This window comes from Pangasianodon hypophthalmus, chromosome 22 (assembly GCF_027358585.1).
Source record: "Pangasianodon hypophthalmus isolate fPanHyp1 chromosome 22, fPanHyp1.pri, whole genome shotgun sequence".
In the NCBI taxonomy this organism is placed as follows: domain Eukaryota; kingdom Metazoa; phylum Chordata; class Actinopteri; order Siluriformes; family Pangasiidae; genus Pangasianodon; species Pangasianodon hypophthalmus.
The window spans coordinates 13030397-13047779 of NC_069731.1; the positions used below are offsets into that span (position 1 = coordinate 13030397).

Consider the following 17383-nt stretch of genomic DNA (forward strand, 5'->3'; position numbering starts at 1 on the left):
TAATGCAAATTCAGTGCCACCACCAACCTCTAGCACCTGCCATCTCACCCTACAGGAATGGGAGGTGAGACGAGTGCTCAAAACCGTAAACACAAGAAAGGCCGCTGGTCCTGAAGGAGTATCTGGCAAGGTACTCAAAGCCTGTGCCAACCAGCTCGCCGGGGTCTTCACAAAGATCTTCAACCTCTTACTGACATCAGCCATCATCCCACCCTGCTTAAAATCTGCTACCATCATCCCTGTCCCTAAAAAGACAGCCACCAACAGCCTGAATGACTACAGACCAGTTGCACTCACTGATGCACTTAACTGATCTGGGCCCCTCTCCCTCCACCTGCACCTGGATAAAGGACTTCCTCACGAACCGCCCACATACTATTAGGCTTGGACCCCACATCTCCTCCACCATCATGCTCAGCACCAGTTCTCCACAAGGCTACGTATTGAGCCCTCTACTCTACTCTTTGTACACATATGACTTCACTCCCACTCATTCTACCAACACCATCATCAAATTCACTGATGATACTACAGTGATTGGACTTATCTCAGGAGATGATGAATCAGCCTACAGAGATGAAGTAAAAGAGCTCATTCTGGCGCTGACCCAGCCCCGCTCTACATCAATGGGGACTGTGTGGAAAGGATCCACACCTTTAAATTCCTGGGAGTCCACATATCTGATGACCTCTCTTGGTCTGCTAACACCTTAGCAACCATCAAGAAGGCACAGCAATGGCTACACTTTCTCAGAATGCTCAGGAAGAACAACCTGGAGTGCAAGCTGCTGGTGGCCTTTTACCACTCCACCATCGAAAGCGTGCTATTATACAGCATTTCGATGTGGTACTCCAGTTGCACTGCAGCAGACAAGAGAGCCCTCCAAAGGACAATCAACAGAGCCCAAAAAATCACTGGCTGCTCACTACCCTCCCTGGAAGACATTGCCTGCTCCCGCTATCTCACTAGGGCCAAAAACATCATCGAGGACACATCACACCCAGGCCATCACCTGTTTGAGCTCCTGCCTGGCAGGCAGTACAGATCCTTAAGGACAAGGACCACTCGCTTTCAGGACAGTTTTTTCGCAAATGCTATCAGGACTATAAACTCACAAATGCACAAAATGTAAATTGTCAATGTACAATACTACCTCTGATCACTGTGTCCAACAACAGTGACTTATTTCAGCAATCTCTATTTTTGTTTACACTTGCTGTTTATATCATATGTAGAATGTCAATGTGCAATACTGGTCACTTTATTTATCAGGACTCGCAATGCACTAAATGTAGAATGTAAATGTGCAATTACTTTCTCTGGTCACCTACTCAACTATGGTCACTTATTCCATTTCAATCTGTACTCTGTGTGTCTATACTAAACTGTTTACACCAGTGTAGAGAGGAATGTGCAATACTATCACCGGTCACTTTTCAGAATGTTCTGAATGTTCAATGTGCAATATTATGACTTAGTCACCTGCTGTATATACTTTACACTGTATATTTGCTGTACATACATACATACATACCTTTATACTATATAGTATACTCACTTTATAGTCTGTTTATTGTCTGATGTTATTTGTTTTTTTTTTATAACACCAGTCAGAAGCAGGGCTCCTAATTTTGTTGTATACAGAGATATACAATGACAATAAAGGCTTTCATTCATTCATTCCATTTATCTTTTTGTTTAAATCTTGCTAATTTTCTGACAAATGATTTGTTGTTACGATTTGTTGGGCCTTTTTTTTTTTTTTTTTTTTTTTTGCCCTGGAGTATACTCTGATTGAAATCTGTTGTTCAGTCCACTTTATGTCCTATATGAGATGTCTGCATTTACACTGTTATAGATTTTTTGTATTGATAATTAGAACATATTTCCCATTAAATGATCAAAAGCAATCTGAAATTCCATTTCCAGTCATGCAGTTGTGAGGTTGAAGAAGAGAAGTCAGTCCATTCCAGCTGTTTTTCAGAGCTATAGTGGTCCAGGTCTGTGTGGATCAGCTGTAGGCTTATGTGAAGTGATGTCCTGTGGACTATACCAACACCAGTGAAGGGGGGGGGGGTAGTTTTAACTCTTTGGAGGAATGTACCAATGTAAATAAGAAGGGGGCGGGTGCTGTAGTTATAAGGCTGGAGCTCTGAGGAAAGACTAGTCAATGTAAGTTTGAGAGCCGGGCAGGAAGCGCATGGCTGGACATTCACTCCGCTATGGATTGAGCATTGAACTGATATTGTTTTCGGTCAGACGGAGCGCGAGCTGATGCGCTGATCCGCAGCGGTTTGTTGTCCGCGGTGCAAACCCCGATCCTGTTTTCTGACTCGGGCCAGGAGAAAACATCAGTACCAGCACCAGGTGCGTGTGTCAGCAGGGGTAAGGAGTGTGTAGAAGTGTGTGGACTGTGTAGGAGAAGGCTGGGGAGGATGAGGATGGTGCGCGCGGGCTTCATCCCGCTCCTGTGGATCTTCAGAATCAGCATCATCTCGCACGCGGCTCCTTCATCCGCCTGTAAGTTCCTCTTCATGCTTTTAGGGCTCATTGGAGTAGTTGGGGCGTATTGGAGGGAGTTGCATTTGATAGTTTAGGGCTTATTGCAGGGACAGTGTGGCTTGAGGATGAGTGTGTTGCAGGTTTGAGAAGATTTGGGCAGGATGGAGAGCGTCAGAGCATCATGCCTGATGGGTACCACAGACTTATTGGGTGGTCTTCAATGGATTTTCTTTCTTTCTTTCTTTTATTTCTTTCTAGGCTATTGTTTTTATTAAAGGGGGAGTTCACCCTTTTCCCATTTGAGCAGATCTAAACATTTATTCAGTGATTTCTAGTCACCTCACAGTTTTATGTCAGTATATGCAGTTTTAAGATTTTCTATCCACTAATGATTTGGTTTTTTGTTTTGCAAAATAAATTATAATCAGATGAATTTACGACACGTTTGCCTCACACCTCCGTGGTTGGGGGTTCGAATCCCACCTCCGCCCTGTGTGCTTTGGAGTTTGCATGTTCTCCCTGTGCTTCGGGGGTTTCCTCCAGGTACTCCAGTTTCCTCCCCTAGTCCAAAGACAGGCATTTCCAAATGGGTGTGTGTGTGAGTGTGTGTGCGATTGTGCCCTGTGATGAATTGGCACAGTGTCCAGGGTGTCCCCCGACTTGTGCCCCGAGTTCCCTTGGACAGGCTCCAGGCTCCCCTGCGACCCTGTGTAGAAAATGGATGGATGGAAAGCAGTTTCCTCAAAACATACTTTTTAAAGATACAGAACAAAACAACAACAAAAAAACTAAACAAAGACGTACTTTTCTTCGTGATGGTCAACATATTCCATCGTGGTTCATAGTTTCGGGGTGCAGGCGGCAGGACAAACCGCTCCAGTTTTTGATTGGTTTGGGCTGGTTATCTTACTCGGGGTAATAGCAACATGAGGTGCGTTGTTGTAGGCTGTGGAAACGCTTTATCAGAGCACGAAGCAGTGTTCATTTCCACTCATTTCCAATGACGGACATAGCCATGCACAATTTGTGGCTACAAGCGATACAGCACCCTGAATATGGTACTGATACCGATATTGAGCTAATAAAAAAAAGAGTCTGCAGTGACCACTTTGAGGCAGTGGACTACAAGGGGGACCATCTGAAACCTGGAGTTGTACCGACTGTTTTTCCATGCACTGGGGCATGGCAAGGAACAGAGCTACAAACTTTGGAGGTATGGTTTGTTCTTGACTAACATTATGAAGCTATTTGGTAACTAGCTTTGTTTTTGTCCAGATGAGTTTAATTAGTTTTTTAGCAGTGCAATTAGTTTTAACAAATTATTTAAGCAATTGCTTTAAAAAGTGCTTGAGGTGTCTAGAAATTGTCCTACAAGTGTATAGAAAGGGTTAAAGTGAAAAGAAAGGTGAACTTCCCCTTTAATACTTACTTATTAATACTTATATTTAGTTATTTGATCATTTATGAATTTATGTTTTTAAATATGAACTACTACATTGGAATTTTATATTATAGCTTTATAAAATTATATTAATATTATAACTTTTATAAATTTAGCCTAAATATGTATTTGTTTGTTTTTTGTTCTGTTTACTTTCCATTCATCTGTGAGCTCGGTCTATTCAATTCAATTCAATTTTATTTGTATAGCGCTTTTAACAATGGACATTGTCACAAAGCAGCTTTACAGAAATAAATGGATTCACAAAAATATATTGTAAATATTTAAATTTATCACTGTGAATTTATCCCTAATGAGCAAGCCAGTGGCGACGGTGGCAAGGAAAAACTCCCCGAGATGATATGAGGAAGAAACCTTGAGAGGAACCAGGCTCAGTCTAAACAACCCTCCTTTTATTCTGAGATTGTATTCATATCTACATCGTTGAAACTACCGACTCATAAACAGTATTGCTCAGAACCACTGCACTCCTGCTCCTGTTTTCTCTGGGAGAAGTTCGTTTTGGGGTTGTAAGCAAAATGCAGGTTGCTGAACTCACCGTTTGTGAATGTTTGGGTAGATATTCTGCTATCTGAACATGCATTTGGGATATAAATTCATAAATCATGGTTTTTTTTGGCATGTTTTAAATGCAAAGCCACTAGCATTGAAACAAAACTGAAAACAAAAGTTGTGAATGTGGCTGAAGTCAAGCAGTGACTTTGTTACTTGTTAAGGCAGTTGGTGTTAAATTAACATCTAGTGTCTTTGAAGCAATTTGCTGTGTTCTACCATGTTAATGGAATAAAAATTAAAATAAATAATGATTTTCTTTAAAAAAAAAAAAAAAAACATGCAGTATATTGTATATATGGCTGGTAAAATTAGCAGAAATCTACAGCCTAATGTAACCATCCAGTTCAGGGATTTTACCTTACCGGCTTGATAACCCTTTAGGATAAATAGTAATCTGATGTGGAATCCAAATCTTGCTGGCAGTACCAAGCACAAATAATGATTTATTAGGCAGAACCTAGAGTGTAGTGTAGCCTAAAACTTCAATCAGTGTTATTTTATTTTCCACTAATTGACCTTGTGTGAGTTTGTAAATGAAAAATCTATAGAGTTGTGCAAAGATGGCTTGGTTTATATAATTAGCTGATGGTTATTAAGACATGAACATATTCTCTTCAGGACTGTGCAAATATTCTTCTTTGAAAGTATGCAGTCATCCATAAAGAAAAGTCACATTTCAGCAGTGGCAACTAAAAGCAGTGCATTCAGCTGATAAATGTGCTTGCAGAGTCAGATAATCGCAGAGTGGAGGCTTGTCCTGAATAATGAGATTAAAGCTCTTCAATAATTGTCTGGGTTTGTGGACCAAAATTAGAAGCAGTCCAGCCATTACAGGGACTGACCTAAAATAATGAGTATTAAATGAAATACCTGGATTTATTTCAGAGTAAAATATCTCAGGGGAAGGAAGTGGTTGGTGGAGCTTTCTCTGAATAGCGAGTCTTTTAATTATCATTGCTTTATTGTTTGCGTTTTCATATTTACCGTGCATATTCAACAGGTCTCCAGTGGATTAAGAATGTCGCATTACGGTCTAGAAAGATATGAAATTGGTGTAATTAATTTAATTGTGTTTTGGACATGGCCAGCAGCCTTTCAGTCAGTTCTCCTTCACTCATTAGTAGGCATCTAGAGCAGTTAAATTCTTTGGGTATGTGTAGCTACGTCATATATCACTTATTCCTGATTTGATATGACATCCATGTACATGTAACTGTGTTATTTTAATGGAATGTGAATGTGCCACTGTGTATTTCACTCAAGGAAGAAGCATGTCTGAGTCTACCAGGATCATTTATAACAATGGAAACCCTTACTGGGAAGCCAGGGCTCAACACTGAGTTAACAAAGTGATGCTGATCACTGATATGCAGTCCCTTTGCCTTGTCTATGATTCATTCAGTTTCTGGGATTATTGGATATGATGGAGCATTACTGTGAATCTCTGTGGTATCAAGTTGAAAAACGATGCTGTTGTAATTGTTTGTAACAGTTTTGTTGGATATTTGAAGTCTTATTACAACACATTAAAGGCTTCAATTCTTGGTGACTCACAGTCAGCTAACATTTTTCGACCTAAAATGATTTCTATAAATAGACTAAAGTAATATGCATGCATTATTTCAGTGATTGCGCATTCGACATTCCAGATGTTCTAGGCGACTCAGAATGTCTTTCTTATCATCAGATGCCAGTGATCTTAAAACTGACTACATCATTGGTTTGTATTTCAGTGAGAAATCGCTGTACCACTGCACTACTGAACTCTTTTTAAAAGGCTTTGCTTAAAGTGTAAATCACTCATGGTAAAATTCATTTAGCTAACCATACAGATTAAAATTGAGTATTTAAGCAGCATAATACAACAAATTGAATGCATGGCCGGGGTGTAATAATAACATTTGTATTTTTTCATCTTGATTTACAGCATTTGCTGAATGAATTGAATTTGGCATGAGAATATAGTCAAAAGTGGCAAGATGGTGCCGTGGGTAGTCTTTGCACCTTACAGCTCCAGGATCTCGGATTGATCTTGAGCATGGATGTGTGTGGAGTTTTGCGTGTTCTCCCCATGTCCACATGGGTCTCCTCCAGGTTCTCAGGTTTCCACCTTCCCAAATATGCCAGTAGATGAACTAGCTACTACATATTGCCCAAAGGTATGGATGTATGTGTGCATGGTGTCTTGTGATGGACTAGTGTCCCATTCAGGGTGTGTTCTGTATACTAAACTGCCATTTGTGCATTAACTGCCATTGTATATTAAGTATATTGTATATTGTATTATCCTTATTCTGAATACAGTAGAAAATCTGAGCTAGGTTTGTAAATACATTATTCTTAAGCAAGACAGACACAATGGCGTATTAATAATAGGCATGAGAGGATACACTAAAGCCATGATACGAGACATATCCCAATACAGGCTTCACGAGCCAATATTGACATGAGACATTATTGACACGAATTAACACAGAAAAAAAATTGACACAAAAAATTTCCATTTTAATACATTTATTTTGGAAGGACAACAATTCGAACCACTACAATATCAATACATTGTATTGCAAGAAAAGTAGAACAGGATTTATAATATAAGGTGTAATTTTCCCCTATTATTACCATGTTATTTTGATTTTTTTCAGTATCATAAATGTATTTCATGGCAACATTATTAATATGGAAAGATTGTTTGACGGTAGATTGTGCCTTAAATGATTAGGCTAATTTGTGTCATCACCACTCCTACTGCTGTCTGACATCCACCCGAAATGCATGAGCACATCATACTCACAAATTTAAATGTACAGATGAAAAAATCAATCTTTTGTATTTTATTTTGATTTTATTTTGTATATTTCCTCATTTCACTGAAATTAATTTCTGGTTACACCACTGCCAGGCCGCCATGTGATGTGCTTCTGAATCGTTTTTAGGTGCAAGTGTGACTTACATCCAGAGTATCACACAGTCATTACTTTTAACCTTTTTAATGTTTATCAAGCCAGCCATGCTAGCAACTGGAGTGCACATATATACAGTGGTTTATGGTAACTACAATCGGATGGCTATGCTACAGATTTCTACGCTATTGAGAATTCTGGATTATGTAAAAATGTTGAGCAGTAGTGTACTATGGGCTGTTAAACTATTGTTTTTTCCGAGCTCACATGGGCCAGCTCACTAGCATGTGGATTTGTCCCTTAGGCCTTGTATTTGAGATATGTATCATTACGCTTCCTTCTGATTAGCTTAACTTTTTGAACTATTAAGTAAGCATGCTTCAAGGCAGTTAGATTCCGCAAACTTCATGTTCTGTATGCTACTACCTGGTGCTGCTGCCTAGTGTGTATGTAAGAAGAGGTAGTGCTCATACACTCTCAGAGCATTCAGCCATTCCAATGTTGATTAATATCCTTTCCATGTGGGAATATTTAATATGTCATAGCTAACACTATTTTCTAAGTGTGAATTCCTTCTTATGGCATAGAGTATCTTCTTTCCAAGCTGTGTGGATGCATTGTAAATAGCCTTTTTGATCTTGTCTCACCCTGGGATTTAAACCAGACAATTTACTGTATATGACCCAAAGTCCACAACTGAATGGACTATGTAGCTAAATACTGCTAATCTGAAAGAATGGTCAATATAATTGAAAGTATTTTTTCCTCCGGCAGGCGCAAGAAGCTATAACTGAAATCTTAAAAGTGTAATGGAAATGAATGTAGGCATACTGTTTGTGGCCCTTCAGGTGAGTATTAAAGGCAGGTTTATCTCATTAACCTCTGTGTGAATGGAGTTTGCAAGCTTGAAGTGGCACAGATACGTACATGAATAGCGGGTTAAGTACCTCTCAGTTCCTCTGTCACCTGGATGTTATTACTGAGAGCTGGATTTATACACCAGATGCAGATCAGACCTTATCTTTATCTTAATATCCATTGGTGCACTGGAGCCTGGTTTTTATTAACAGCCTATAATAAGGCCCATGAGTGGCACAACAGAAAGTGTTCACCCTATCATTGGGCGATCATGAGTTCAAATCTTGACAATGCTACAGCTATCTGTGGCCAGGAGCCAAGGGAGCAAAATTGGCCATTCTCTTCGGGTTGGAGGGATGCTTATACTCTTTCTCTCCTATCAGTCAGTGTGACAGTAGCCCATCATGGGTGTCTGTGAGCTCATGGGTGCAGAAGACAGCAGTTAGCAGTTTCCTCTGAATGTTCAGCTGCTCTGTGACATAGCATGAGCAGCAGTTTGAAAAGATACAGTGGCTGGCTTCATGTGTCCCAGAGGAAGCGCATTTTAAATCTCACTCACAAAGTTTAGAAAAAAGGGGTAACACTTTATTAGAACCCTGTGCCATGACACAGATGCATCCATGTCATCCACCTGATATCATATGATAACATATAGTATGATAAGTTGACATATGTCCAGGAATGTAGCAGTATAATATTGACATTATATGTAATTGACATAATATGTCATAACGTTTGATGTGCTATTTTTTTTTAAGAGTGCTATAGTTGGTGTATGGTTTAAAACAGATGTTATTACACTTACTTATGCAACTGTCATAAGTACGATGATATAATGTCTAATATCACATCATGAAAACCACTATAAGAACATGAATTGTAAACATTATGACACAAACATAACTTTGTAAACATACTGCCAGTTTATTTATGATACAACAGTGTTACCATCAGTTGCCCTGAAATACTGTACCTTATGAGTGCTACACTGAGCAATAACATGCTGCTCATTCACTGTATAGCTATAGTTTGTATAGCTGTTTATTAGTTTATAAAGCTTTTATGTATTCTTAATATTCAACTGATTTGTGACTCTAGGTAAGCAAGTGTAAGAGGGCTTGAGTTATGCGAAGACAGCAACAATAATATTTCGCAACAAAGCTTAGGACGTTGATGTGGTTATCTGTTTCCCAAGAAAAATAGAAAAATGTTTCGCTTTCAAGTGGGATTTTCAGTGCTGTTGTTGGAAGAGTGCAGTCAAATTAGTCATATACTAACCACTGACAGATGGCAGGAAGAGAGCAGGAAGAGGGAATCTTTTTGTTAAGCAAAGCAGATAAGAAGTGGCTAGAATAGCACAGTCAGTAAAAAAACTCTGAGAAAGCAGACTAAAAAGATAAGCTTAGTTGATGCCCTCTTACATTTTTATTAAATCTACAGATGGCTTTATTGTACCTAAAGTGGAACAAGCAAATGGGAAATAACAAGTCTTGTTGATAAGACTCAGAACATCATTAGAACACCAGAGCACGTGCACATATAAGCCCTGACACAAGACCTCTGCATCCCTTTAAAATAAACGTTAAGATATTTCTGGAGCTTTATCCAATAATTTCCATTCCAAGAGCGCAGACTGATGTAATTTAGGTTAGTCATTGCATCTTCTGTTAAATGCATATTCCAGAAGAAGCCTCACATTTTTCAGACTTTAAATGCAATGGGAGGTGTCACTATGTATGACGTTTTGAAAATGTACTATCCCCAGATGGTGATCTCACCAAAGAAATTAGGGATGTCCAGGAAACACCAAAATATCATTGTAATCAGTTAACTGGGTGAGAAGCTCTACCTGAGCCACATCAGTATTTTTGTGAGCCTTTGAAAGGCCTTCAGCTAAGGCTGTTCATTTTTAACATATTAGTTTTAGCTATTCTGTCAATTAACTCTAATAACATAGGCTCTAAAAGTACAATAGGACGTTTTTAGAAAAAAAGAAGGGCTAAGAGAATCTATCCAGCTATGTGCACTAATAGGTGATATCATTAATTATACTGGTTATAATAAAAGTTTCCGAGTTAAGGAGTGTAAGAATTGTATGGGAAGGCACTGTTTAGATCACATTTTTTGGTTACATGCACGTTAGGGGTGTAACGATACACTCTGGCCACAATTCAATTCAGTTCATGATACTGGCTTCATAATTCAATTTTATTTGATTCTCAGAATATTTTGAACAAAATATTGTTCATTTTTGTCTGCATAAAACTAAAATCAAAAATTGCTACGAACAGAGGTTTAATATTGTAAACAAATGTACAACAGGTTCTCCATACCTTAAAAATAAATCAATAAATTTATAAATTGTCCCAAAAATTTGATTGAAAAAAAATAAAGTCTCTGAACTGGATAAAAAATTGGTTAAAATGTCCAAGTTCCATGACCTCTTATAAAAGTCAGCTGAGTTCAGACAATGGTGAAGAAGTCTTCCATTTCACTTTGTACAAACAGGCTGTTATACAAGAATGAATGCATGCAACCAAGATGATGCCACAGACAGAATGTACAAGACACGAGTGAGCAGGTTATTTGTGCAGTGTTTCTAACTTTAGACCTGTTTCTGTGTTCATAAAGGGGGACCAGCTTACTGCGTCACTGCCTCATGAGCCACTACAGAGCTACTGTTTTTTCCTCTTTTATTTAATATTTTAATTTGTTTGTATGACTTAGTCAATAAAACAAAAAAAAGTTTTATTAAGTTATTACATACATAGCAAGTGCAAAGCCATGTCCCAGTTAATGTGTGATTAGAGTGGGTCATTTATTACTTTCACCCGTGTGCATTAATTATTGCAGCATAACTGAGTATCTTTTTTGCACTGAGTTGAGTGTGTAAGTCTTAGGGCTGTAACAATAAATCTGTGTATTGAATGATACATTAACAGTTAAGGTGTAATAAAGATGTAACCTAATCAAGCCCACACTCCATCCTCTGAAGTAAGTAGCTTAGTCTTTATCTCGAATCAAGGGAGGCTACAGGGGTTTTAAGAAAACACTATATGTAACCCCATATAGTTTGCTAATATCAGTGCAACTTTAAGCTGATATCCCACTTTCAGCTGCTGCTTTTCTGAAATCCAGGTTGCATAATGGGAAGTTAGTCACTGTTAATTATTTTGAACACTGCCAGCAGTGTAGGTGGATATAGCTAGCATATTTGTGAATGAAGAATTGGAGGTAATCTGTATGATGAAGCTGAACATCTTGGCAGGCAGTATGTGACATTTCATTAGATTGGTGCAATCTAGACTTTCACAAGGTCAAAGTGAGTAAATATCATAAAGGAATTTTACCTGTACTGATAAAGCAAAGGGTTTTGTTTCAAACAGGTGACAAAAAGGTAAACTTCATATATACATAATCAACACAATGACAATCAGTAAATCAACCAGGTGACAAAAGTGCCTTTGTAGAAAAATTTAGTAAATTTAGTAAAAATTTACTAAGAAATGTAAAGAAATGATTAGTAAGGAAAAAAACAATTATTCAAACAGATAATTCATGTCATGGTACATTTCTTGTTAGTGATTATAACACCACTGTTGGACAAGTGTGAAGTTGTTTACAGAAAGTCTTTTTACAGTTAGAAAATTTGTACAGTTACACTTTTTTATAGTATCTCATCAATAATGCCTGGCTTTAAACAGACAGATTTAGACAGTTTTTCAGACACTCTGTACTGGGCTCAATAAGTCCAGTCTCAATCATGTACTAGAGAGCTTCTATTAGAAAGCTATGCCTCTGACTTCTTGTTATAGAGCCTATATTCAATTTTGAATTTTATTCATGTTGTACTTTTAACAAGAAACAGTGTCACAAAGCAGGTTTACAGAAATCTAGATACAGATTTTGAACTCTAATGAGCAAGCCAGAGGCAACAGTGGCAAGGAAAACTGCCTGAATATATAGTTCTTTCCCTGGAATAAATAGCTAAGATAACTTGACTGCTAAACTTAGTTTGACTGCCTGAATCTGCCTCTTGGCTCTTGTGCTTGTTTTTTTTTTCCATGTTTTGGCTTCAGCCTCTCTGAGTCTCTGACTTTATAATATTTCTCTAAAACTTGCATACATGACACAAAAATGTGGACAGCTTACAGCTTAGTAGATAATGATAATGTGTTTGGCAACTACTAAAGGTTGGAAAATTGCACTTATTGGATTAACATGTTTGTTATTGGCTTTCATGGAAATAAATGCAAAGTCCTCATTAAAACTCTGAAACCCTGCTGTAATTTTGAATATGTTCCGTTTTGCGCAGATTGCTCTCCAAACGTGTGAGAACATTTAGCTCATTAAAATGAGCTCTGCCACTGCTTTACTCCTCCTATTAAAAGAAATTCCTGGGGTTTTGAAAATTGTGTAGTTGGGTACTCTTGGCCTGAAGTAGATGTCCTCTTGAGAAGGGCCTGAATGTATTTCATCTTTAAAGGGCCTCTTCAGTCCCATCCATTATTCAAAAGTGAGTCTCAGCAGAGGCTATCGTCCATTTGATGCCATCAGTCTGTCTAGTGAAACTCTGGCGTTAGCATAGTACACCGCTATTAGCTCTTGAGGTAGCACAGGCCTGTTAAAGTGGCGTCATTAGCAGTGCTGAATCGAAGCACTGTTTGTCTTTCATGTGCGCGTATGAAATATTAAAGGTAATTAAATTGAAAAGGTAGCTATTTCTACTAAAAGAGGGGCTAACGAGAGTTCTGCGTATTGTGTAGCTGTCTGAACAGAGCTAACAAATGGTTTCCCGGTGTATTTTTTCCTCTGTAATCAGTGTACTTTATGTGTGTATTTATGTAGGGCTTACAAACTAACAGGTCAAATGTGGAGTAATTGCACTGCTGATACAGTGATCATACATTACATTTGGATCATAGTCTTTGTTTTCACTTTGCAATCCTGATCCTTTTTCTACCTTCAGCATTACTATTTGTACAAGCAAGCAGTGTTTATATGTGCACTTATTGTGTAGTGCAAGGGTTCTCGAACCTTTTTGCAACCAGGGATCCTGTTAAGTGTAAAATAATTTTCACAGACCTCCAATACTACTACTACTACTACTACTAATAATAATAATAATAATAATAATGATGATGTGACCAGTCAAATAGGCAAATAACTATAAAAACAATGTTAAAACATTAGGGGTCCCAATGTATGAAATAATAAGAGAAGCATTTTTATTTAACTAGCATGCTTGCTTTGGTGGAGCCATGAACAGCGGTTGCCTAAAAGCTTGATATTTGGTTCATAATGCTTTTTTATTTGACTTGGTTTTTTTTTTTAATTATTAGTTCTTATTTAACAACCAACCTATGAATACTACATATAAAGCATAAAAATGAGTAATTAGTGGCCTCTATTTTAGACAGTTAGTAAGAATGAATGATTAAATGCTATGTGTGAATGCTTTGAATAAATGATTGAATGCTATATTGAATGCTTTGTGCTCACTTGTGCCCGTGTGCAGGTAAAAAATTCCTTCTTGTATGACTTTTGTTGGTTGAGTCCCATTGAATCCCAGTCCTGATGCAGTCCTCCAGCATCAGCTAGATGCCCTTGCCCTTTCTGGCAAACTGTTCTAAAAAAAAAAAAAAGAAAAAAAAGCAAAGAGTGCTCCTCCTATCCATATCTGCATTTGTATCTGTTTAGAACACGTATCTGTTTATTCTGAATAATGTATTCATATTTAGTTACATTCCTAGAGTTTGTGTTTCAATGTCTAGTTGATTTTTTACTGACAATTCTATTTGTCTGTTAGAGGTGAGTTGGTGAGTTACTAGCAAGCTAATGTATTGGCTCATGAATACACTAGCAAGCTAATGTATTGGCTCATGAATACACTAGCAAGCTAATGTATTGGCTCATGAATACACTAGCAAGCTAATGTATTGGCTCATGAATACACTAGCAAGCTAATGTATTGGCTCATGAAAAGCAACATGCTTAAGAAAACATGTTTTATTCTAATGCCTGTAGCATGTCCTGATTCGAGATAAAAATAATGCTACTTTTTCACAGGAGGGAGTGTGGGCTTGATTAAGGTTAAATGTTTATTACACCTCACATAATATAAACAGTATTTTATGATACTTTTTAATAGCCCACTTTATTAAACAGTCTGTTGAATATGTAATTTGATACACAGATGTATCAAAAACAAGAGCCTTATATCAAATGATACGCTTCATTGTTACACCACTACTATCTATCTATCTATCTATCTATCTGTCTGTCTGTCTGTCTGTCTGTCTGTCTATCTGTCTATCTATCTGTCTATCTATCTGTATGTGTTTTTAAGTTTGTCTGCTACAAGTAGTTGCCAGTTGTGACAGAATGTGAGCAATAGAATTCCTCAGGCCTTCATCTTCAACAAACAGTGCATGTCTGCCAGTAGTGGATTGTGTGTAGCACCTGATCACATTTGTCATGTCTGTTGCTTTCATCAACGGCAAGGAAATTTGCTATGCTCTTCTTGTTTGATTCTCAATTTGCACAGTTTGGTGTCATTGCTCTGAGCAATCTCAAGGCTGCGTTGTGCTTGCTCTCGCTTGGTGTAGTAAGCGCAATGGATATGGCTTACATTATCTTAATCAAATAAGTATGCCTGTAAATTTTTTACTCTGCGTTTACAATTGATGACGGTTAAGATGTAAATGGTACAGCATTTATTCCAAAGTCAGAAAGTAATTTTTATTTGTCATTTGCACACATTCAGGCTCACATTGAAATTCTTGTGGAAGCTCAACTAACAATTACTGTACATTTACTGTATTAACATATAACATCTACTAAACAAAATATACAAATACAAATACAAAGTACCCCCAGGGCAAAACAATAAACTGTCAGTATACAAAATTTACACAAAATACGTGTAAGTAAAAATACTCAAAATATACATAGACATGGGTGGGAAGTGTACATACTAAGTGTGCATTGTGCAAAGTAGTGTGCAAAAAGATGGCTGTGCAAATTATTCTGTCACTGACTGTTTAAGAGCCTGATGGCTTTGGCAAAGTAACTGATTTTCAGTCTATTTGTGCACACTGGATGCTCTGGTAGTGCCTGCCAGATGGAAGCCTATGAAAGAGCAAGTGTCCTGGGTGACTGCTGTCCTTCATGATCTTTTTGGCAATCCTCAGGCAGTGTTTCAAGTAAATGTCCGGTAGAGAGGAGAGTTTCCAGCCGATGATGAGCTCAGCTGATCTCACCACTCTCTGTAGGTCCCTGCGGTCGCCAGCAGAACAGCTGCCATAGCAGGCTGCGATGCAGCCACTGAGAATGCTCTCAATGGTGCAACGATAAAAGTTCATGAGAATGTCCATTCCAAACCATCTCAGCTTCCACAGGAAGTACAGACACCACCAGACTGTTCTCACCACTGTGGACCATTTGGGGACGTTGGAAATGTGGATGCCAAGGAATTTTAAGCTGCAAACCCTTTCCACCTCTGTTCCGTTGATGTGAATGGGGGGAGCTCACTCTCCTGTCTCTTCCTGTAGTCCACAATCATCTCCTGTGTTTTGCTAACATTAAGAGAGGGGTTGATGTTCTCTGTAGGCTGTTTCATCAGCATCCGAGATAACGCCTACAATGGTGGTGTATTTGTGAATAGTGTTGCTGGTATTGAAATAAACATTATAGAATTTACTGACTGTTCGATATTAACATAAATTCTAGCTTTAACAGTTCTCAGTACTTGCATACAGATTAAGGATTGTACCTCGCTCCACATACAAGGTGTGCAATATTTTTTAAAAAGCACCAATATTTTGATCTTTCCCTGTGTTTTTGTCTCTTCTTACTATTACGCAGCAGTCTTATTGACTGAGAAGTCCTTAACTTCTGTTATGATACTCACATCTAAGGTGAGAAAGATTCAGAGGTGAAAAAACTGTAGTAGATATACATGTTTATACAGTAACAGAGTGAATGAACAACATCAAGAGGTAGACCTGTATAGTGCATGTATCAGATGGATATGGATGAGGGAGTGAAACACACTTGCATGTTGCCTTCTACATGCTTTAGGATCATTTGTTAGTTTTGTCCCTAACACACAAGGATTTTGTACAGAATTCACCCTTATTGTGCCTAAAAAGGGGGTGCAAAAACATTGTGCACATGGCCTTAGTGTTGGTTTCACAAAATATGAACTGTGGGGCTTTGACACCATTTGCAGGAAAAAAATTCAGATGATGCCACAGCAATCCAAAAGAGCACTTATCAGAGTTAATCAGAGTGACGCTAGCCAATTGCAGGGATCTGTTATCTCATGTATGCTTAAAAGTCCAGATAGAACTTTCTTCCGAATGTATTTCGGAAGTTCGGAAAGATGCAATGACTGGTATCGTGTGTGTAGGAGGAAACACATTATCCCTCATCCTACCCGATGGTATGTGTCGTGTGATAGGGGAGGACAAACTAAATATGTAATTTTATTTTCATATTATTACACTGTGAAAAGTCTGTGCCGATCAATGTGTTTAACCAACTGAACAAAGAGCAGCAAGCAAGAGTGTTGAGAAAAGTTTAAAATGGCAATTAACTACTCCAGAGTTAAACATTTGGATTAAAGGAACTGAGACGGTGTTTCCTTTTTTTTAAACAATTATTACTGAAAATGATGTAATGCCCTGCTTTATTTCACCAAATATGGAAGAACAGGGTGTGGCAAATGGCAGCGTTTCTGGAAGACCTGAGTAGTTACCTCTTTAACTTTCTCCCAAATAGAGTTTTGCAGGTATTTACTAATGCACAGCATAATCTGACTTGCAATGAAATTATATTTCATGAGGTGTAACTGCTATATCAGGCTTTTAGTGGAACCAGCACTGTGGCAGTATGAAAAATGTTTCCAAGGATTCGTCTTTGCCTTGTCTTTAATCATATAAAACATCCCACTGGGACTATACAAGTGATTTCTTACCAATTAGTTTTTTTCCTCAAAAAAGGCATAGAACACTTTCATTTACTGTCTAATATTCTTTTTATTAGAGTGCTTGACTGACCTGAGATGTAGCTGTAACTATACTTATGTGTAATTACTATA

General features: G+C 38.0%; 1 protein-coding gene across 1 annotated transcript in view; it reads left to right on the forward strand.

Moving 5' to 3' along the window:
* The first annotated feature begins 2141 nt into the window (after window positions 1–2141).
* LOC113541231 (contactin-associated protein-like 2) overlaps window positions 2142–17383 on the forward strand; it is a 245380-nt gene continuing 230138 nt past the window's right edge. The window contains exon 1 of the mRNA XM_026938097.3: window positions 2142–2520. Coding sequence (XP_026793898.3) covers window positions 2436–2520 — 85 coding nt within the window. The 5' untranslated portion in view covers window positions 2142–2435. The remainder of the gene's footprint in view (window positions 2521–17383) is intronic.